This window comes from Phascolarctos cinereus, unplaced genomic scaffold (genome assembly GCF_003287225.1).
Source record: "Phascolarctos cinereus isolate Bilbo 61053 unplaced genomic scaffold, phaCin_HiC Scaffold_4;HRSCAF=312, whole genome shotgun sequence".
Taxonomy (NCBI): Eukaryota; Metazoa; Chordata; class Mammalia; order Diprotodontia; family Phascolarctidae; genus Phascolarctos; species Phascolarctos cinereus.
The window spans coordinates 586,291,855-586,315,139 of NW_027555847.1; the positions used below are offsets into that span (position 1 = coordinate 586,291,855).

Sequence of the window (23,285 nt, forward strand, 5' to 3'; positions counted from 1 at the left end):
TGTGAGGTAGGCACTGCAGGCATTATTCTATTTTATAGGATATGTGCTTTTTATGTATGAAAAGATTGAGTCTCAGAAAGATTAAATGACTTGTATATGTTCACACATCTTGTGTCAGTTTGAATTTAAACTCAGGTTCTCCCCTACTCCAAGCCCATTACTTTATATACCATAACTATCTATACCAGAGTGTTCACCTATTGTCTCAAGGCCAATTCTTATATTCACCCAGATAGCTGGCAGTTTTCCTAGACCCAAACACATAGATATCAATGTAATAGTAATTACAGATATAATAATTGGCATATTGGTTGACAGTAATGTAGTGCTTTGCGGTTTACAAGGTGATTTATATCACTCAACACTCACAACAACCCCATAAGATAAGGATTGTAGATAGTATCATCTTATTTTATAAATAAAGGATTTGAAATGCAGAAAGATAAAGTATCCTACCAATACTAACACTGTTAATAAGTAGCAGAGACAGAATATTAAGCCTGTTTTTTCTGACTCAAAAAAAAAAACCAAGCTTTTGCTCCAACTGCCTTTATATAACTTGGTATGCACTAGGTTCTTACACAGTATATTTCACACAGTAAACACCCGATAAATGTTTGTTAAACTGAATAATGGAGTTTCATCTCAGGAAATCTAATTTCATTTGGGACTTCACCAGTCCCTTTATTTATCTCAAATGAACTCCCCATCACACTGCACACAGTTGCTATTGCAAATCTTATTTCTCCTAAAGTTTTACCACATCTTTGTTCCAATCTCAGAGGATGATATGATTGTCTTTGTTAAGACCTACTGGGACCTATGGGCAGTCATGCAGGGCTTATGCCCTGCAAAGGGTTCACCCTTTGAGACTTTGATAAACCAATATAAAAGAAGTAAAAATTAATATTTATGCTTCTTCAGATTAATTTATACAGCAGCTAGCCATTAACTGGCTGAAGGATCAGCTGTATCTGTAAGAGATGCTGTGCCCAACAGATGGTCTCTTCAGAGAGACCAGCTATAGAGTGGCACATCCAGAAAGCCCATCAAGGGACCTGCCCAGTAAAGACAGTGTGCCCAGGAATAACAGTATGAGGATACTATGAAAAGATAGTATGCTCCTACAGTGCTGAAATCATGTGAGCTGTCTTGGTTAAGTATTCCCTACATGTATGTTTCTCTCTTTGTGAACTCTAACACTCAAATAAATAGTTATTCACCCTTCCCATTTCTCTTTGAGAACGTGCTCCAATTTTATTGAAGAGAAGTTTTTTAACTACTCTTCTTACTACTATTTCAGTAAGTGTCTTTACTTTGGGTTAATTATGTCTTCTGTCTGACTACTGAAAGCATATGCATTTGGGGGTCTTGTGAGCTATACTTTTATGAGTACTGATCTACAGTTTATCATGACTGGTAAACTCCACAGGAGATTCCTAGTTTTGAATGTAATTTGGGAGAACAGCCTAGAGAGGGTACCACATACACTGGCTCTTTGTGTATCTTACAAACATATTCAGGCTTCTGTTTTTAGGAAAAGCACTCCCCATTACAGTTTTAAGTTAAATGCACTTTCTTTCAGAATCCTGTGTATTTTGTTTTACGTATTTAAAAATATTCTGAGAAATATTCCATAGGCCTCACCAGACTGCCGAAGGAATCAGTGAAATAAAAAAGGTAAAGATTATAGACTGAATCTAGAGAGCCAAAGATATTAAGGGTTTTGCAACTTTCTACCAAGGGAGACAAAAGAGATGAAGCCTCTTGCAAATGGCGAATGAGGCACAGCAAGGTCAGTTTGGCTAGATCATAGAGCACAGCAAGGAGAATAATGTACAATAAATTTGGAAAGGTAGTTTAGGGCTAGGTCGTGAAAAGATTTAAAATCTAAACACAGTAACTTGTATTTGATTCTAAAGGAAATAAAATTAGAAGGTTCTTGCCAAGGGTGCTAGCTGTATGAGTAGAGAAGAGGGGAACCTATACGAGATGTGAAGGTAAAAACAAAAAAAGATTTGACAACATTACATATGTGGGGTGAAGAGTTGAACATGACATTGAGATTGTGAGCCTCAGTGACTGGAAAATGGTAGTACCCTTTATAGTAATAGGAAATACAGAAGGAGGAGGGTTTTAGAAGAAAGTTCTGTTTTGAACATGTTGAGTGAGATCTCTAGCGAACACACAGTTCTAGATGTCTAAGAGGCAATTGCTGATGTGGGTCTGGAGCTCAGGAGAGATTGACAGGTTATTAGATGTAGTAATCAACAGAGTTGAGATGATAGTTTAACCCATTGGAGCTAATGAAGTCACAAAGTAAGACAGTTTAGAGGGCAAAGAGAAGGGGGCCCAAGACAGAATCTTAGGGAACACCAATAGAAAAGATTATGAGAAAGGAAACTGAAAAGGAGCAATCAGACAGAAGAATAATCAAAAGAGAGTAGTATCATGAAAACCTTCAGAGAAAGTGTCTTGGAAGAGAGAGTGATAAATTATGTCAGGTCAAGAAAGATAAGGACTGAAAAGGCCATTATTATGTGGCAATTAAGAGATCAGTGCTAACAGGAGAGAGCGTTTTCTGTTTGATGTTGAAGTCAGAAGATAGATTGAAGAGGGTTTAATTTAGAAAGCAGTCAAATTTCATGGGCCTCGATAATAATTACAGTTTATTTTTATAGCTTTTAAAAGTCCTTACAATTCTTGATAAGAACCTGTTGCAGCATAAGCATTGTTAACGTCCCCATTCTTTAAAAAAATATATATTTTAGTAATCTTTTAATTTTGAGTTCCAAATTCTCTCCTCTCCAGTTCCTCCCCGACCCTTTGAGAAGACAAGCTGTATATCAGTTATACATGTGAAATCATGCAAAACATTTCCATATTCCATGTTATGAAAGGAAAGAAAAAGAAAGTGAGAAAATTGTGTATTTCAGTCTCCACTCAGATGTCAGTTCTCTCTGTGGAGGTGGATAGCATTTTTCAAAATGAGTCTTTCAGAATTGTCTTGGATTATTACATTGATCAGAGCAGCTAAGTTTTTCATGGTTGATCATCATTCTGATATAGGCTTATTTTGGAGATACTGTGGGTTCAATTCCAGACCATTGCAATAAAGTGAATCACGTGAATTTTTTTGGTTCCCCAGTATATATAAAAGTTATGTTTGTACTGTACTTTAGTCTATTAAGTGCCTGATAGCATTATGTCTAAAAAATGTATTACCATAATTAAAAAATACTTTATTGCTTAAAAAAAAAGTTAACCGTCATCTGAGCCTTCAGTGAGTCATTTTGCTGGTAGAACGTCTTGCCTCGGTGTTGAAGGCTGCTCACTGATTGGGATGGTGGTTGCTGAAGGTTGTGATAGTTGTGGCAATTGCATAAAATGAGACAACAATGAAGCTTGCTACATATATTGACTCTTGCTTTCACTTGAACACTTACAGGCCATTGTAGGGTTATTAATTGGCCTAATTTCAATACTGTTGTGTCTCAAGGAATAGGGAAGCCCAAGGAGAGGGAGAGAGACTGGGGGAACTGTCAGTTGGTAGACAGTCACAACACATTTATCAGTTAAGTTTACTGTCTTGTGTGGGCATGATTCATGATGCCCCAAAATAATTATAATAGTAACATCAAAGATCACTGATCACAGATCATTATAACAGATATAATAATAATGAAAAAGTTTGAAATATTTTGAGAATTACTGAAATGTGACACAGACATGATGTGAGCACATGCTGTTGGAAAAATGGCACCAATAGACTTGCTCAACATAGGGTTGCTATAGACCTTCATTTTTTAAAAAACGCAGTATCTGCAAAGCACAATAAAACGAAGTATGCCTGTATTACTGTTACTGTGTATAGTATTCTCCTGATTCTGCTCACTTCACTCTGAATTAATTCACATAAGTCTTCCCAGGTTTTTCTGAAACCATCCCCCTTGTCATTTCTTATGTCGTAATAGTATTCCATCACATACCACAACTTGTTCAGCCATTCCCCAATTGATGAGCATTCCCTCAATTTCCATTTCTTAAGCCACCACAAAAAGACCTGCTATAAATATTTTGTGCATATACATCCTTTTCCCTTTTCTTTAATCTCTTTGAAATAGGGACCTAGCAGTGGTATTTCTGGGTCAAAGGGTATATACACAGTTTGATAGTCCTTTGGACACAGTTCCAAATTGTTATCCAGAATGGTTGGACCAGTTCACAACACCAACAGTGCCATTAGTGGTCCCAGTTTTTCCATGTCCTTTCCAACATTTGTCATTTTCCTTTTATGTCATGCTGGCCAATCTGACAAGTATGAGGTGGTATCTCGGTTATTTTACTTCGCATTTCTCTAATCAGTGATTTAGAGCATTTTTTTCCATATAACCACAGCTAGCTTTGCTTTCTTATTCTGAAAACTGCTTGTTCATATCCTTTGACCATTTATCAGTTGGGGAATGGCTCTTACTTTTGTAGATTTGACTCTGTTCCTTATGTTTGAGAAAAGAAACCTTATCAGAGAAAATTTCCTCACTTTCCTGCTTTCCTTCGCATCGTGGCTGCATTGGTTTTGTTTCTGCAAAGACTTTTTAATTTAATGTAATCAAAATTTTACTCCATTTTAATTCCCATGATCCTTTCTGTCTCTTTTTTGGTCATAAATTCTTCCCTTATCCATAGATCTGATGGGTAAAATTTTCTATGCTCCCCTAATTTGCTTATATCACTTTTTATGTTTGAATCATGTACCCATTTTGACCTTATGTTGGTATATGATGTGAGATGTTGTTCTATACCTAGTTTCTGCCAAACTGCTGTCCAGTTTTCCCAACAATTTTGTCTGATAGTGAGTTCTTGCCCCAAAAGTTTAGATCTTTGGGTTTATCAAACACTAGATTAGTGTGGTGATTTGCTACTATGTATTGTGTACCTGATCTGTTCCACTGATCCACTCCAGATTGTTTTGATGATTACCACTTTGTAATATAATTTGAGATCTAGTGCTCCGACCTAGCCTACTTTCCTTCATATCTTTTTTATTCTTTTGATATTCTTGACCTTTTATTCTTCTAAATGAAATTCTATTATTTTTTTCTAGCTCTATAAAATAATTTTGGTAGCTTGGTATGAAACTGAATAAATTAATATAGGTGGAATTGTCATTTTTAATTATATTGGCTTGGCCTACTCATGAGCAATTAGTATTTGTCCAGTTGTTTAGATCTGTCTTTGTGTGAAAAGTGTTTTGTAATTGTGTTCATATAATTCCTAGGTTTATCTTGGCAGGTAGACTCCCAAATATTTTATACTGTCTGCAGTTTAAAAATTCTAAATGGAATTTCTCTATCTCTTCTTGTTGGATTTTGTTGGTCATATATAGAAATGCTAGTGATTTATGTGGCTTATTTTATATCCTACAACCTTGCTAAAGTTGTTCATTTTTCCCAACTAGTTTGTTAGTTGATTTTCTAAGATCCTGTAAGTATGCCATCATATTATCTGCAAAGAATGATAAAAATGGCTTACTTAAGGGCATATGTATTGTTTAAGTGTCTGAAGTGGGACTTAAACCATGGTTCATTCTAATACCATATCCAAAATATTATGCTATCTCTCTAAGCCCTGAGGGAAAAAATGGTATAATGAGGACTTGGTATATATTTTTTGAAACTTGGTTAGCCTTCAAAAAATGCTTTAATAAAGTTAAGTATAGGGGCAGCTAGGTGGTGCAGTGGAGAGAGCACCAGCCCTGGAGTCAGGAGGACCTGAGTTCAAATCTAGCATCAGACATTTACTAGCTGTGTGGCCCTGGGCAAGTCACTTAATCCCAATTGCCTAAAAATAATGATAATAATATTAATTTTAATATTCAGAACTTTTATTTATGAATGTTATCAATGCACATTGTTGCCAATGGTATTCATTTCCTACTACTTGATTTGTTTTTATCTAAATAGGTTGAAACATAGTAAGAAAAATGGGTTACGACATTGAGCGTTTTGTTGGTTATGTCAATGAAGGACTGTTGTGCTGCATCTGCCAAGGTGTTTTGAAAGACCCTTTACAGGCTCCTTGTGAACATGCTTTCTGTGCCTCTTGCATTCATGGATGGTTAGTTTATCACAGCAACTGCCCTGAAGATAGGCAAACACTTAATATGTCAATGCTTCGACCTCTTTACAGGTAATTGATGAGTTTATAGAAATAAAGTTTGCTAATGTTTGTTTTTTTCACTTGTAAAATTGAGAGTATCGTTAATGAATTGTTCAACTGTCAGTTCAGTTGGTACTGAAAATCACAAAAAAGTATGGGTAATTTTACCTAATTGTATCTTCATTATAATTTATTACTACAACATTGGGAATGAGATCAAAATAGCAAATCTAGCCCATGTAGATTTTTAATGCATTGTCTGATAAACACAGTCAGCTAAGTGTCAAGATTATTATTTTGATCCCTGTATGAACCTCCTCATTGCACTTCAACCAACTTATATTAAGTACCTACTATATATAAAGCACTGTGCCAGAAGGCTTTGGGGTATACAAATATAAAAAGTACACAGTGCTGCCTTTAAAGAGTTGAATTTAGGGGCAGCTAGGTGGTGCAGTGGATAGAGCACTGGCTCTGAAGTCAGGAGGACCTGAGTTCAAATCCAGCCTCAGACCGAACACTTGACACTTACTAGCTATGTGACCGTGGGCAAGTCACTTAACCCCAAGTGCCTAAAAAAAAAAGAATTAAAAATCAAAGAGTTGACTTTACTAAGGAATAGGAAAAGGTAAAGGGGATGAAATGTGACAAGAACACAAATAAGCACAATGTGAAATAGTACTCTGCAAATATTTGAAGAGCTAGAGAACTGTGGGGTCAGGGATGGAATGAAGAATGTGACACCTAAATTGAACCTCAAAGGAAGATAAGCATTCTGAATGGTAGAAATAAGTCAGAAGTACATTTCAGGAATGGTAGAATGGCCTCTACAAATGCATGGAGGCAGAAGCTGGCAGGTTAATCTTGAGAAAGAGTGTAATGGGCCTACTTGTGTCAAATGTTTATAAGGAAAAAAGAAAAGCTGAATAATATGAAGAATATCTAGGAGACTGTTGCCTTAATCAAGGGGAAAGTAATGAGGGCTTGAAGGAGGCTGTGTGAGTGAAGAGGTTATAGATGTCATGAAAATAAACCAATAGGACTTGGAATTAATTTGATATGGCAGGTAAGAAAAGGCAAGAGTCAAGAATAACTGCATGGTAGATGATTTGGAGGACAGGGGTGCCATCAACAGAAAGAGGGGACTTTAGAGGGAGGGGTGGATTTAAGGGATGAAGATGATGTTACATTTTGGAAATTTTGTGTTTGGGGTCTCAGTGAAACAACTAAGTAGAGATATCCAGAAGGTAGTTGGAGATGTAGGACTGGAACTCCAAAGAGAAATTAAAGCTAAATAAAAATAGGTTTCAGTCTCATTTGTGTAAAGGTGATATTATGAGAGTTGATAAAATCACCCTGGAGGAGAAAGTAGAAAGGAAAGTGGGGGGACCCAAAACAGTTTCAAGGAAACAAAGAAAGAAACAAGCATTTATTAAGTGTCTACTATGTGCCAGGCACTGTGCTAAGTGCTTTATGAATATTATTTTATTTAATTCTCACACAACAACTTGGGGAAGCAGGTGCTATTATTGTTCCCATCTTATCAATGAGGAAACTGAGGCAGGCAGAGATTAAGTGACTTACCCAGGGTCACACAGCTTTTCATTGTCTGAGGCCAAATTTGAACTCCAGTCTTACTGACTCCAGGCCCAGTGGTCTATATGCTACATTGCCTAAGAGGAGCAATAATGTTTTCTTGGTGGGAAATAGATGATGATTTATCTCTTCTATAAAATATAAATAATGGTATTTACACTATTTATCTCCCAACATTAATGTGAGGAACATATTTTGCCAGCTTCAAACTAGTATGCAGAGGCACTGGGTGGTGTAATGGTGGGAGGTCTGGACAGTGGCAGAAGGGATTATAGAGTATGGCCCTGTTTACTGGAAGGCATAGAAGAAGGAGTGGCCAGCACTGCATAGGATGATAAGAACTCAGGTATAGAACCAGATTTCTTTGGTACCAGTTGATGGAAATAATGTAAAAGGATACAGTTTAGGAAGTATCCCCAGTGCCTGATCCATGATAGACTCAGTAAATTCTTGTTGATGGATTATTGAAGTCTAGATTAACAATAGAGTGAAGGTTCCAGTGGAAAAAGTGGAAGTTTGGGCAGAAAAAGATAGAGACCATGGAGAAATAGAGATGAGACTAATGGGAGAAGTAGCAGAGGACAGAGATTTTCTCTTTGGCCAACAGCAGTCCTGAATCACAAAGATTAAAAGAGTGTGAGACATTTGCTTGCCATTGTAAAGGAAAAGTACCAACTACCAAGAAAGATGTAAACAAAACCAGCCCTTGACGTCAAAATAGCATTCTGGTGTGTAGGTGCCCCTGACCATTATGGGTAGCTTCCAGTTCAAGCCTTCTCATGGATTGGAATGGGAATCTGGTGGATTAATGCAGAGAGTAACCAGAAGATCCTGTGGCAAATGAAGTCTCAGCAATTGTCATTTCTATGGTTTGCCATCACACAACCTTACTGTCCCATGGTAACCAATGGCAACCACACTACTGTGTGTTTAGTACCTTCAAGAATCATCTTCATATCCCTGAATATTGGAATCACCCTTTATAGAGGGAAAAATACATGTCAGATGTAGGAATAGAATAGTTCAAATTTTTATCCAATTGTCAATTATTCTCAATTCTCTATAGGCAAGTTTCCCTAGGAAAAATAACAGTTACTAAATCCAGAGCTAGCAACCTAGGATACAGTATATCAGTGGAGAGGGAGAGGCTACTTTTGTACTTACTTGTGATGACCCTTTTTAAAGATGCATTTCCCCCCCAAATTGTATCCAGCTTTATTAAAGGTATTTTCCATAAACAATCATGAACTGAGGCAATTTAGATCAAAGCTCTGTGTATGTGTGTGTGTGTGTGTGTGTGTGATATAGACCCCCCAACCAGCTAGCTGTAAAATTCAAGTCTGTCTTGTGAAAACGATTGTTCAACTGATACTGAGACTTAACTCACTTAGTGTTCCTTGGCATACTTGCCAAAACTTCCCCTTACCTGGTAGCCCCTATCAGAGGGATGGTACCAAATCAAAGGTATGTAATACTGAGGGACATCTCCCTATTGCCATCAATTCAGCTAGATTTTTTTTAAGGTGAATTCACCTTTGCTATAACTATGTAAAAAGTTTCACGTCTTCCATATTACTGAATAGCAAAGCATTCCCCAGTGATCCATCCCTTGATGCCACACACCCTTTATAGGAGTTGTCTGAACCTATTTGGGCAAAAATGTAGACCTTGAATTAGACACTTGGGTTAGAAAATTCCTCTAAACTTCTTTACACCATTCACAAAATAAAAATGAGAAACAAGAACAAAATTTATTTTTCATCAGGTATATCCAAAAGAGCAAGAGTTGCAATCATGCTATCAAGTCAAGCAAAAACAAAAATTCACAGTATTAATAGAGATTAATAAAGAAATTAGATTATGCTAGAAGGAACCATAGATAGCAAACTAATATAATTATTAAATATATGTTCCAAATGCCATAGTATCTAAATTCATAAAGGAAAAATTAAATAAAGAAGAACATATTACACAGTAATACTAGGAGACTTTAATGTCCCTCTCTCAGATTTGAACATATCTGCAGAAAAGAAAACAGAAGGAAAAATACAGAATTGTACAAATTGCTGGAAAAACTAGAGCTAAAGACTTAAGGCATTAAGGATATACATACTTTTAGCATCAAATGGAACTTTTACAAAAATTGACCATGGGCCCAGAGATATTGCAAGTAAACATCCTTCACAGACCATAATATAATAAAAACTGGTTTTGTTATTGTTGATGTTGTTTCTCCTTCAATCTCGAAGAGGACCAAGGCAAAAGAAAGATGGTGTCATGACTTGCAAATGAATTGGATTTATGTGAAGGAGGGCTGTGCAAAGTCACCAGTAATCAATTTAAGGAGCACAACAAAAAACATAGCTCCAGGTGGAGACTTAATAATGAAATCCTGGATGAGTAGGTCCAAAAAAAAATCATAGAAATAATGAATATTTATGACATAATGAATAATAGAAATAATGAATAATATTATGACAATTATGAAGTAATATAACAGAATTTCTGGGATGCAGCTAACACAGGTCTTAGGGAAAAATTATATCCCTAGAAACATACATAAATAAAATAGAAAAGGAGAAGATTAAGGAACAGAATATGTTGTAAAACATTCAAAATTCATCGATTTCTTTCCAGTGTCATGATGCTAATTGTGGTCCATTCAGATCTCATCCCAAGAAAAGAATCTGAAAGGAGCTGGGTAGGGCTATAGATCTTTGTCCTATTTCCTTAGCAAAACAACTTTGTTGCCCTCCCTACATATATGCTGCTTAACAACTTTTCATGAGGCTATCGCAATTTTGAGAAAACAAAACACAGTATCCTACACTTAGCAGATATTTGATAATATACTGTCTGTTATTGATAAGGATGGTATCCTGTATGTGTCCTCTGTTTCTTTTCTCTTCTGTCTCTATTTCTATATGTCACTCTTTGACTCATCTGTTTGTATGCCTCTCTACATGTGTTTCTGTGTGTCCATTACTTTTGCATGTGTGTCAATGCCCTAGACTCTTCTCCTCAGTGTCTTTTTCCCATAAGCAGAGCATGCTTAGTAAGGAAACATGAATCACAATTTCATAAAGGCAAAACACACCAAAGATAACTTTGTTGGGGTTATTTAGACACTAATTCCCATCTGGTCAAAAGTAGAAACTTTTACATGAATCATTTATTTATGCCATTTCTGCTAGCTAACTTCGTTTTTACAAAAAAAAATTGTTAATTTATTTTGATATATCAACAATCACTTCCATAGGGGCAGCTAGGTGGTGCAGTGGATAGAGCACTGGCTCTGAAGTCAGGAGGACTTGAGTTCAAATGCGGCCTTAGACCAAATACTTGATACTTAGTAGCTGTGTGACCCTGGGCAAGTAACTTAACCCCAATTGCCTAAAAAAAAATCATTTCCATAAGCTTTTGAGTTTTAAATTTTTCTCCCTCTCCTTCCCTTCCCAAGGTGGTGCACAGTCTGATATAGGCTATACATATGTATTCCTATTAAACATTTTCACATTAGTCATGTTGTAAGGAAGAATTAGAACCAGGGGAAACCACCAGAAAGAGGAAACAAAAACAAAACAGAAGGAAAAAAATAGCAAATAGTATGCTTCAATCTGCATTCAAACTCCATAGTTCTTTCTTTGGATGTGGATAGCATTTTCCATCATGAGTCCTTTGGAGATGTCTTAAATCCTTGCATTGCTGAGAAGGGCTAAGTTAGGCATTGCACAATGCGGCTGTTACTGTGTACAATGTTCTCCTGGTTCTGCTCACTTCACTCAGCATCAATTCTTGTAAGTCCAGGTTTTTCTAAAGTCTGCCTGCTCATCATTTCTTATAGCTCAGTGGTATTCCATTACATTCATATACCATAACTTGTTCAGTCATTCCCCAGTTGATGGGCATCCCCTCAATTTCCAATTCTTTGCCACCACAAAAAGAGCTGCTATAAATATTTTTGTACATGTGGTTCCTTTTCCCATTTTTATGATCTCTTTGGGATACAGCCCTAGAAGTGCTATTGCTGAGTCAAAGGGTATGCACATTTTTATAGACCTTTGGGCATAGTTCCAAATTGCTCTCCACAATGGTTGGATTATTTCATAACTCCACCAACAATGCATTAGTGTTCCAATTTTCCCCCATCTTCTCCAACACTTATCATTTTCCTGTTTTGTCATGTTGGCCAATCTGATAGGTGTGATGTGGTACCTCAGAGTTATTTTAATTTGCATTTCTTTAATCAATAGTGATTTGGAACATTTTTTCATATGACTATAGATGGCTTTCGTTTCTTCATCTGATAACTGCCTGTTCATATCCTTTGACCATTTATCAATTGGGGAATGACTTGCATTCTTAGAAATTTGTCTTAATTCTTTATATATTTTAGAAGTGAGGCCCTTATCAGAGACACTGGTTGTAAAAATTCTTTCCTAGTTTTCTACTTCCCTCCTAATCTTGGTTGCATTGGCTTTGTTTGTGCAGAAACTTTTCAATTTAATGTAATCAAAATTACTCCTTTTGCATTTTGTAATGTTCTCTATCTCCTCTTTGGTCTTCTTCTGTTCTCCATAAATCTGAGGTAAACTATTCCTTGCTCTCTCAGTTTTCTTATAGTGTCAGCCTTTATATCAAAATCATAACCCATTTTGACTTTATTTTGGTATATGGTGTGAGATTTGGGTCTATGCCTCTGCTAATTAACTTTCAGGAGAACTTATTTATCTATTTAATCACAGAATTAGAGTTGGAAGGGACCTAAAAAAAATAACTATCTACACTTTTTGGGGTAAATTCAGAATCTTAATATTCTGTGATCATAGTGTTTGCAAATAAAATTTAGGATCATAGATTTAGAGCTAGAAGAAACCTTGTATTTACCTAAAAGAGAATCACCTCAATATTTTAGGTTGCCTCAGAATCCTAACACTTCAGTATTATAATATTTCCAAATGATTTTTTTGCCAAGTTGAATTCCCATGGCCATTTGCTCACCACAAAGGTCACTTTAATACTTATGTGTACTTTATATATTTAGGTTCACAGTGATATATCATTTAGAACCAAGGTAGTAATTTATATGTGAATATACTACAGATATATGCGAAATGATCTAAATCGACTCCAGCTTCACTGCAGAAATGGAGAACGTGGCTGTGAAATGGTTTGCTCTTTAGAATCAGTGGAGCAGCATGAAAGGGAATGTGAATATGGTTGGATATCGTGCACAAATACAGGTAAATGTAGGCCGAATAAAATTAACATCCCATGACTTCTCAGGAAATCAAGTTACTGCCAGCACAACTTGTTACTAAACTAAGACTGTTTGTCCTAAATTCACTTGTGAGTTAAGACCTGTTTGTTCAGTAAATAATAGTTGTTATCTATTCTGTGCAGTACTTTTTGTTAAAGCACTCTAGGGAAGGCTTAGGTGTATGAGACTCGGTATGTGAGACTGCCCTCAAGTAACTTAGAAAATATTGTGAGTTTTTAGGATTCAAACAGATATCTGGATTGGTTTGATGAGAAAATCTTAGGAATTAAAAGACTACTTATGGGAAAGCAAATAATGCTGACATCTCATAGCTCTTCATGACGTGAGCAAATGGATGGGTATGAAAGCTTACATCAGGTCACACAAATGAAAAATAGCACATGTAGATCAAGCCAAGACGTACTGTTGATCCATAGTAGGACTCAAAGCTGGAAACATCCTAGATCTTTTCCCCCCTCTATCATCTACTTAAAAACTAAGACCATTCATCTAAAACCAGTATGCTTTAGGTCTCACAACACTTAGGAGTGGAATCACCGCACCAGGGCCCATCACCAAGAGACCGTGTCCGATCTGAGAATTCTCAGGAATGTTATACAGTACCACCGAAAAGATTCAAAGGAACAACTAGGCCAGGGGTGGAGAACTTGTGGCGTCGAGGCTACATGTGGCCCTCTAGGCCCTCAAGTGCGGCCCTTTGACTAAATCCAAACTTCACAAAACAAATCCCATTAATAAAAGGACTAGTTACTAGTCATTCGTTAACCTTGGTAGGCAGGCGCCACCTAGCTGATGTCCTGCTTCATGAGCATTATAGAACAGTAGAGGTGAAAAGTAGTTCAGATTCCATCTGGTTCAACCATGTAGTTAAGAAGAATCCCAACAAACCAGACAAGTGTTCATCCTACCTAGGTTTGAAGACTTGGTGAGAAGGAACCCGTCAGCTTCAAGGATAGTCTGCCCCACTTTGAGATAACTCTGATCAATATTAAATTTTTCTATTTTGCCTCTTTGCAAGTAAGGATCCTTTGCTTCTAGTTCTGTCCACACTTCTCTAGATGCTCTCCAACTTATCTGAGTCCTTCCTAAAATGTGTTTCACAATACTGAACACGGTACTCCAGATGTAGTCTGAGAAGGGTAGAATACAATGGAACTGTCACCTCCCTGGTACTAGACATCACACCTCTCTTAATACAATCTAAGATCACTTAGATTTTGAGGGCACTGTTGAATCCTGTTGGGTTTATAGTCCAAGAAAACCCCTAGATCTTTTCTAGATGAGCTTGTGTGTAGGTAGGGCTCTGCCATCTCATGCTTGTGAAGTAATTTTTTAATACAAGTGTATGAGACTACATTTATCCCTCTTAAATTTCATCTTATCAAATTTGACCCCAAATTCCAGCCTGTTGAAATCTTTTAGATCATAAATCTTTCATGTAATATGCTGGTTATCCTAGCTGTATGTCGTCTTTGAATTGATAACTGTGCATTTGATGCAGCTTAGGTGGCTCAGTGAGCAAAAGATGCTGGACCTGGAGTCAGGAAGACCTGTGTTCAAATCCCCCTTCAGACATATAGTGACTATGTAACCCTGGGCAAGGGTCACAGAATAAATTTCCTCATCTGTAAAATGGGGATAATTATGTTATCTACCTCACAAGGTTGCTGTGAAAATGACATGAGATAATATTTTACACTGCTTTGTAAATCTTAAAAGTCCTATGTAAATGCTAGTTTGTTATTAATTAAATCCATTGATAAAATATTAAATATCACAGGCTCAAACATAGATTCCTAGAGCACTCCAGTAGACACAATTTCTACTGTCTTGGTTTAGCCATTTAGTCAATTTTGAATAAACTTAATTGAACTATCATCTAACTCACCTTTTTTTTTGCCCACAAGACTAGCATAAAACACTTTCCTAAATGTTTTACTACCATTTAGATAAAGTATAAGTATAGTATTCCTCTCAGCAATCTCGTAACTCTGTTAAAAAAAAAAAAAAGGAAATAATCTTAGTTTTCCATGAACTGTTTTAAAGGTGTTTTAACTTTGTGATAAGTATTTTTCTAGATGTTCATTAAGTATCCCTTTAATAATACATTCTAGAATTTTGCCAAGGATCAAAGTAAAATTGTTTTATTGTGTTTTTAAATCAAGATATTTCCACTTCTTCCATCCTGTAGTCCCTCTCTCATTTTCCCTAATCTTCCAAAGATGACTGGCAGTGGCTCTACCCTAAAAATGTACTTCCTCTGGGTCTTCTGCTCTGAACTCATCAAAAACTGCCAGATACACTGTTATTATCTCCTTATTTCTCTTGAGTAGTCAATTCCTTATTGGCCATTTTTCCTGTTCTTTTCCATCCAAAGATAGTTGTCAGAGAAAACAGAAATCCAGTAAAAATCCAGCCTCCTTGGGTCTCACTTTCTCTGATGCCCTCACACCAAACTGGCATTCTCTCTGTTCCTTATGCATGATGTGGATGTGTGGTTTTCATGTCACCTTTATTTCCAAATCTATTCCTCCTACACCTTCCCAGAAAGCCATCTTTTATAGTAAAGGAGGAAGGAGGAAAGAAAAAAGGTTGCACAAAACTGAACAACTTTTCAAAAATGATGCGACTTATATATCCATAGTTCCCCATTTCTGAAAAAGAGAAGGATAACTTCTCACATTTCTTCTTTTGATTTGCTTTTTTCTAATTTTCAGTGAGTTGGAGCAATTTATCATATAGTTGTTAATAATTACAATTCTTTTGAGAAATATTTCTTCATGTCCATGGACCAAATATCTATTAGGAAATGGCTTTTGGCCATGTATTTGATAGTTTTTTATGTATTATAGATATTAAACTCTTTTCAGAGATGTCTGATAAAAAGAAAGTTTTTCCAACCTTTTCTTCTTATTCTAGTTACATTTTATTCATGGCCAAAGCTTTTCAATTTCATATAATGAAAATTATCAATGTAATCTTTTATAATTGCCTCTGCCCCTTTTTTGGTTAAGAATTCACTCTCCCTGCTTATCCCCAACCTCAGCTGTGAAGATACACGATCTGCTTCTTTTCTATTTTTTATTGTATGATCATTCGTATTCGGAGAAGGTGGTTAGGGAGGGGGTGTATTAGTACTTTGTGAGGGGAAGGCTTCATGTAGAAGGGGATCTTGAAGGAAGAGAGGGATTCTCTGAGGCTCAGATGAGCAGGAAGTACAATATAAGTGGAGGGGCTGACAATGCAGAGGCACAGGCATGGAAGATAGAGGTCACTTTGTGAGGGACAGAGGGAAGGCCAGATTGGTTGGACTGCAGAGTGGAGAAGGGACATTAATGAATAATGATGCTAGAAAGATTTGTTGGGGACAGCTAGTGAAGGGCTTTAAGAGCTCAGTGGAGAAGCTTCTATTATGATCCTAGAGGCAATAGGAAGCCACTGGAGTTTATCAAATTAGGGGAACAGCATGATCAGATCTGCTGAAGAAAAATCACTTTGTCAGTTGTGTGGAAGATGGACTGGAAGAAAGATGCCATTTTAGCAATCTGGAAAAGAAGCAATGAAGGCCTAAATTATGGTAGTGCCTGTGGAAATGTTGAGGTTTAGGGGTGGGCCCATACCCCATCAGAAATAGAGAGGAAGGGTTGGATGTGTGAGTGCTGGCTGGAGACAGAATATTCATTGATTTTACTGGTATTCACTATGCATTTTGGAACATTTTCGATTTTGGTTTCTCTTTCCTATCACGGAAGTGTAATAATTGTGGAGTTAGTGATTTTCAGGTTATTCTGTTCTCCAATCAGGTTGTCCAGTTCAAGTTGAACGGCGTAACTTAAGTGGTCATTTAGCAGCATGTGAATTACGAAGCCAGGAATGCCCCAAAGGCTGTGGTTACACTGTCTTTAACTCAGAAGACATGCAGCATAACTGCATAGCAGAGCTGAGATCAGAGCTAGTGATGCTTAGGTAAGTTAAAATTTCTGTTTCAACCATAATTCTGAAATATTAATTTTTGTATTTATCAGGGACTAAATCCTGAAATCCCTATACATAGTTTTCTTGATATTATTTAAGTGCTATGGAGTCAAAAGTATAAACATCGTACATTTGAAAAAAAAATTCTTATGCACTATTTGTCTTGAATGATAAATATTGCTTTGATAAAACTACCCAGACCGATATCAGTTTTTAAGAATATGTGCTTTCATATATAACCTATATCGGATTGCTTATTTTCTTGGGGAGGGGGAAAGGAATGAGGGAGAAAAATTTGGCACTCAAAATCATATTTAAAAATGAATGTTGAAAAGCTACCATTACATGTAATTGTGAAAAATAAAATACTTTACAAAAAAAATATGTGCTGTCACCCACCCTAACAGTCCTCATCTTTCCTCTATGAAATGCCTTATTTCAGGAAAAGAAAGAGTAGACTTAACCTTGCAAGCCTGCTGGTGAATATGGACACTGGCCCTTCAGCTTTAGCTGAGCCAAGAACTCAGCATTTCTCCCAGAGTAGTCCCAGCCCTGATGTTTAAGCACTTAAAAGTTTATCTAGAAATGGCTTTTCAAGCTCCTTTTTAACGGCCTTGTTTTATTTCTAGTTTGCTGATTCTGGCAATAACAAATTTGTCTCTGCCGCAAAAAGACTTGTGTTTTGTAGAGGTTATTTTCATAGCATCCAGTCCATGAGACAAAACCTTGGTTTTACTTTCAAAATGACAAAGTGTATATTCATTTGATGTGGAAAGAAACACTGGAAAAAGTTAATGTATATCTAAACTTTGTAACTATACTCAGATTTGAACAACATAGGAACATAACAAGCATTTCTGTGGCAAAGTATTATAGTAAGCCTATGTTCAGATTCCACCTCTGACACTTACTAGTAGTTTGACCTTTGGTAGGTCACTTAACCTCTCTGATCCTCAATTTCCTCATCTGTAAAATGGGGATAATACCTAGCATCCCTACTTCACAGTTCTGTTCTGCATGGGGGGACCCCAATTTTCTTTGTATCACACAAGGCACTCTTAATCTCTTGAATCCATGCATTTTCATTGACTGTCCCCCCATTCTTGGAATCCCCTCTCCCCTTTCTGGCTTCTTAAGCTTTCTTCAAGTATCAGCTAAATCCTACCCTCTGCAAGTAGCCTTTCCTGGTGCCTCTTAATGCCTTCCTTCTAAGATTGCCTCCTACTTTTACTGTATTTATCTTATTCATACATATTTATTTGCATGCTTTCTTCCCCACCCCCACCCACCCACATTAGAATGCAAGCTCCTTGAAGGCAGGGAGTCTTTTTACTTCTCTTTGTATCCCCAAACTTAGCCTGGTGCTTTGGTCCATTGGAAGCATTTAAATACTTGCTGACTTCATAACTTTAAGGCACTACATAAATGAGAGTCATTCACAAAATGCATTTAGATCATTTTTCCTTCAATATGAAAAGCAACCCAGTGTAGATAGAGCATTTTGGCATTGCCACTGTTACATTTGAAAGATAATATCTTCCAGATGTTACATGGAGTTGCTTAATGCCACACAGAATAGTGTTTAAAACTTCTAGCCCTCTGAGTTTCTAGCTTTGGTGAGCCAGTGAGTCGTGCTTTCTAATATTCAGTAAGAATGTACCTTTCTTATTCTTATATATCCCAGATTATTTTGTTTGTGTTTGAGGAGGAAAGCCTATAGACAAGTCATAGTTATTTTCCCTATTTGTTCTTCAGATGCTATCTTTCCCATTCTTATTCAGTTCTCTCTATGTGATGAATGTCTGTTCTTGATCATTTCTCTATCTTATACTTGCTTTTTTTTTCCTTTTTTTAGAAATCACATCCTTCCCAGATGAAATTCTCCTAACCTGACTGTCCCTAGTCTTGCTCTCCAAACCACATTTAGCTAGTCTACCTCACCACTGGATTCATTTCCCATTAGCTTCTTTGCTACAACCTTCCCTTCCCAGTAAGTGGTGTTGCAGACACCCTTAAGCAAACCACTGATGACCTGCTCCCTCTTCTATCCACTTGGAATTCAAACCTAAACCTTAGTGAATGCAGGAAGAGGTGAGTTAACTTGCCTTCTGGTGCTACTACACCATCTATTTCCACTCCCTTTCAAAGAACCATCAAAAAGTAAATAATAAATTTTAGTTCTAAATGTATTTAGCAGCTAAACATTGATAATGTCTTTCCTGAATATCTCATGCAGTTGTCCTTTGTCTTTCTCAATTTAGTTTATTTTAATTTGTCACCAGCTATGATTCATGGTCACCTCTGTTCTTGAAGCCATAGTCTCAGGGTCCCACAAAAAATAGTAGTTAGTTTTGATGAAACAAAAGCACTTTTTAAGATTTGACCTTCTTATATTTTATACCCTAAAAAGAGCAGATTTATAGGCACAAGTATAAAAGTAACAGACATAGCAAATTGATGATACAAATTCATTGCCATTTTATAAAGAGCAATTTGTAGAAGACTTTTCAGTTGTGTTTGCAGAGATAATACGTTAGCCATTGTTTATAAATTAAAAGTAGCTTAACTGCTAAAGTAGTTTGCCTGATATGAGGCCACTTATCTTAATTTAATTTCTCTCCTAAATGGAAATGTCCATTGTTGGCCTGAACATAAGCAGCATTTTCCTTCTACCCCCCCTCACCCAGACTGCTGTTATTTTTCATTGCATTCACATTGTTTTTTCTTTTAAAAAAAGATTAATATGGGCAATGTATATGTAAAGCAAGAGCATGCCTAATATATTATGTTTGAAATGGAAAATAGACTATTAAAATGAGTAAACTTTTTTAGAGTAGAGATGGTATACAGAATGGAAAAGGCAGCGCGTGAGATGTCATCTAGACTGGATTCACACAGGCAACATATGGTACAGAAAGAAAGTCTTCTGCAAAATGAAGTTGTAGAACTTAAGGTAACTGCCATCACTACTCAGAATTCATTAAGCACCTTGTATGTGCTCTAATCTGTGCCTAATGGGTATCTCTTTCGTGTGTGTGTGTGTGTGTGTGTGTGTGTGTGTGTGTGTGTGTGTGTGTGTGTATGTTTCTCCTTCTTCCCCCTCCCCCATCACAGCTTCCTCTGAAGGTTCTGCCTCTGCTGAGCAAACTGCTTGGCAGTGCTCTACTTTCAGATACCGGAATTAGCACTCTCTTCTGTTCTTGTCCTTCAAGGTCAGTTCCTTGAAGCAGCTTCCTTGCTGTCTCTCTGTGTTTGTGTCTCTCTGAAAAAATGTTTCTGGGGGCAAGTAGGTGGCGCAGTGGATAGAGCACCAGCCCTGGAGTCAGGAGGACCTAAGTTCAAATCTAGCCTCAGACACATAAACATAACATTCACTAGCTGTGTGACTCTGGGCAAGTCGCTTAACCCCAATTGCCTCACCAAAAAAAAAAAGTTTGTTTCCAACCTGTAGTCACTGCCTCTTTGTGTCCATATCTGTCTATCAAGTGTGAGTCTGCTCCCTATTAGATGCAGACTCTGATGCAAAGGGCCATGTCTGAAGGAAGTGGGGGGTGGTTTCTTTCCCTCCTCAATTCTCCTTCCCTCTGGTTTAGGTGCAAAAGTCTCCTCCACCAACCTGTTCCCCCACCATTCCTCATTCCAGAGCTGGTGGGCTCAGTCTTTTAAGAGCCTTCAGAGGCATGGCCAGTCTTCTTGCAATCAGTGGCCTTCTTTCCTTCTAGTCCACTCAAGAAAAACGTGATTGACAAGATGGTAGCATGTCTTTGTGCTTTATTAACATATTAATAACTTATTATCTCTGTTGTCCGATAATGGCTTGGGGGGAGGGGGTTTGCACAGAGGGTAAGTAGAGAGAAATCAGTCAGAAACCAACCATTCCTTCTAAATAAGCATTAAATTGTCTTTCATTTGTCTTACTGAATTTAGTTACCTTATTTTGTCTGACCTGTAATACCTTGTAACCTTCTACCTTACAATGAAATTGAAAGTCTGAATTTCTGGTCCGTATCTCAGACATAATACTGCAACTCATCCAGAGATAGATTTCTCTATTACTGGTTTTTCAGTATATGGAAGGTTTGATTTGAAGCAATAAAACTTTGGTTTAAGTTTCAAACATTTTATATTTCTAGACCAAATCACAATTGCATCTAAATATTTTGTGCTTATGTGACATGACACACTTTCAGTGTTTGGTTTTAGCTTATCTGTAAAAATCCAGTCCAAGATTTTAGAGTAGCTCAGAGGGTGATATCTAAGTTACCCACCAGGTGTCACTCTGAGCAGCTCCCCCTCTATAGGACACACCTATAGTATTGTTGATCTTTTAGCAAGCTATAGTGCCTCTCTACTTGATAAAGGAACAAATCTTATATGATTGGATTTGAAAACTGAAGGATGAACAACAGCTACTACGCTTGATAAAGGAAGCTCAAGGCCTGCAGAAGCCTAAGCTGCTCTCCTATAATGGTGCTAACTGGCTTTTGGCTTGGCTGTAAAAGCAACTTTGCCCTTCAGTTCCAAATCCTAGCATGAAAGAGAAAAAAAAAAATCAATGTATTTTTAAAAAGAGAAGTGATCGCAATTATCTGGCCTTTGCCCCATACCCCTTGAAAGTAATACACACCCTCAGTTCTCTTTCCTTTGTATCCATTGATGAATTTTTTAAAATTTTATTTCTAATAATAATGATGATAATAATACTGTAAAGTAGATGTCCTAAAGATGTCCTAAATCTGTGGAAAGGAGGAGAGGGAGAGGGAAAAGTCTTTATTTTGAAATCAAACTAATGATAAGGATCTTGCAAGTCTAAATGTGTGGGGAATGGTTATTGAGCATATAAAGCAGGAAATCCTAATTGACTTTTAATACCCTTTGAACAATGACTTTTTTTGAAAATTATCCTTCCACTGTTTTCCTGACACATGAAGGATTGTGAAATCTTCTTTTGGGACCTTAAAAAAAACCTACATAGTGAAGCAGCTAATATGAGTGACTATGCATAGTACTACTGGCTAGAGATACCCACTGATGATTTAGACATATCATAACACAGCTTAATGTATATAAAATTAAAAGGAAAATATACAAACTTTTTTACTGTCATTCAGAGAGAGTCATAGGTAGCTTCTTTTTCCCTTTCATTCTTCTTTGCTTCTTTGATCTGTGCCATCAAGGAAAGCCCAGGCACACAGTGTAAGCCTGTAGAGAAGGGGAAGGACTTTTGCTCCCTTTCTCCCTCAGATGCAAGGAGAGCCAGTGTTGCTCTTCTACACCAATTTGATAGCTGGATGAATTCATGATAGTTTCTAGACCCAGACCCTGGTCTGGGCATGGAGTGCCCACTGCTTCGGTATCCCAGCCCCCTGCTCACTACTTCCACTGGGAGCTTCTTGTCTCTCAGCTCCAGTAATGATAAGTCATAAACAGTCAATATCCCTTTTATATTTCCTTTGTTGCAAGGGGATTAGTAGAACCCTAATGGTTATCTCATTTCTAGTATGGGGTCTCAAATTATGTTCCCCCTTATTTGGCCCCTTGTAAAATGATCCATGGAAAGATTCAGAGGCAGCAAAAATAAAGCAATATTTCTCCAGATTACAGTTAAAAATAAATTAGATTGAAACATCATCAAATAATGTTGTTGGATATTTTGCTTTATGTAGTACTGCTTTAGCCGATGGCATAGACAAGATTTATGATTTGGCTAGGAATTGGACTAGATACCACTTGAACTCTTAAATATGAGTCTAACAGAGTCAATCCTAAAACCTGCTGTGATAGCAGGAATCCCACAACTCTTCCTGTAGTTGTACCTTCACACTTTCTACCAAGCACAAGCTTCTTAATGGGACACTTTTCTAAATGACTGTCAGGTTTCTCCACTTTTCATCCTCATACTCTACTTCATGCACTCATCACCTCTGGTCTGACTAATTGATCTTCCTGCCTCAAATCTCTCCTTTCTCCAGTCCATTGTTAACATGGCTATCAAAGTGATTTTCCTAAAGCACAAGACTGACCATGTTAACTCCCCTGCTCAGTCACTTTAAGTTAATAAGTGTTTATTTAGCTCTCCCTCCTCTGTGCCCAGCTCTGTGCTAAGCACCAGAGATAAAAAGAGAAACAGAAGACAGTCCCTGCTCTCAGGAAGCTCACAGTCTACTGGAAACATGCTGTTTTCAGCATGTAAATAACTGTGTGCAGCACAGAAGATACACACTGGATAAACTGGAGATAGTGAACTCCAGTGTCTCCTAGCCGCCCATAAGGT

The 23,285-nt window shown here is 37.1% G+C and overlaps 1 protein-coding gene across 4 annotated transcripts in view; it reads left to right on the plus strand.

Moving 5' to 3' along the window:
- LOC110195701 (E3 ubiquitin-protein ligase NRDP1-like) overlaps window positions 1-23,285 on the plus strand; it is a 45,550-nt gene that overhangs the window by 12,629 nt on the left and 9,636 nt on the right. For 2 of the 4 annotated variants that reach the window (XM_020968548.1, XM_020968583.1), the window contains exons 2-5: window positions 5,964-6,189; window positions 12,859-12,998; window positions 16,840-17,002; window positions 19,844-19,964. In XM_020968548.1, coding sequence (XP_020824207.1) covers window positions 5,984-6,189; window positions 12,859-12,998; window positions 16,840-17,002; window positions 19,844-19,964 — 630 coding nt within the window. In that variant the 5' untranslated portion in view covers window positions 5,964-5,983. The remainder of the gene's footprint in view (window positions 1-5,963; window positions 6,190-12,858; window positions 12,999-16,839; window positions 17,003-19,843; window positions 19,965-23,285) is intronic. The other 2 variants (XM_020968567.1, XM_020968573.2) reach the window with 2 other exon arrangements.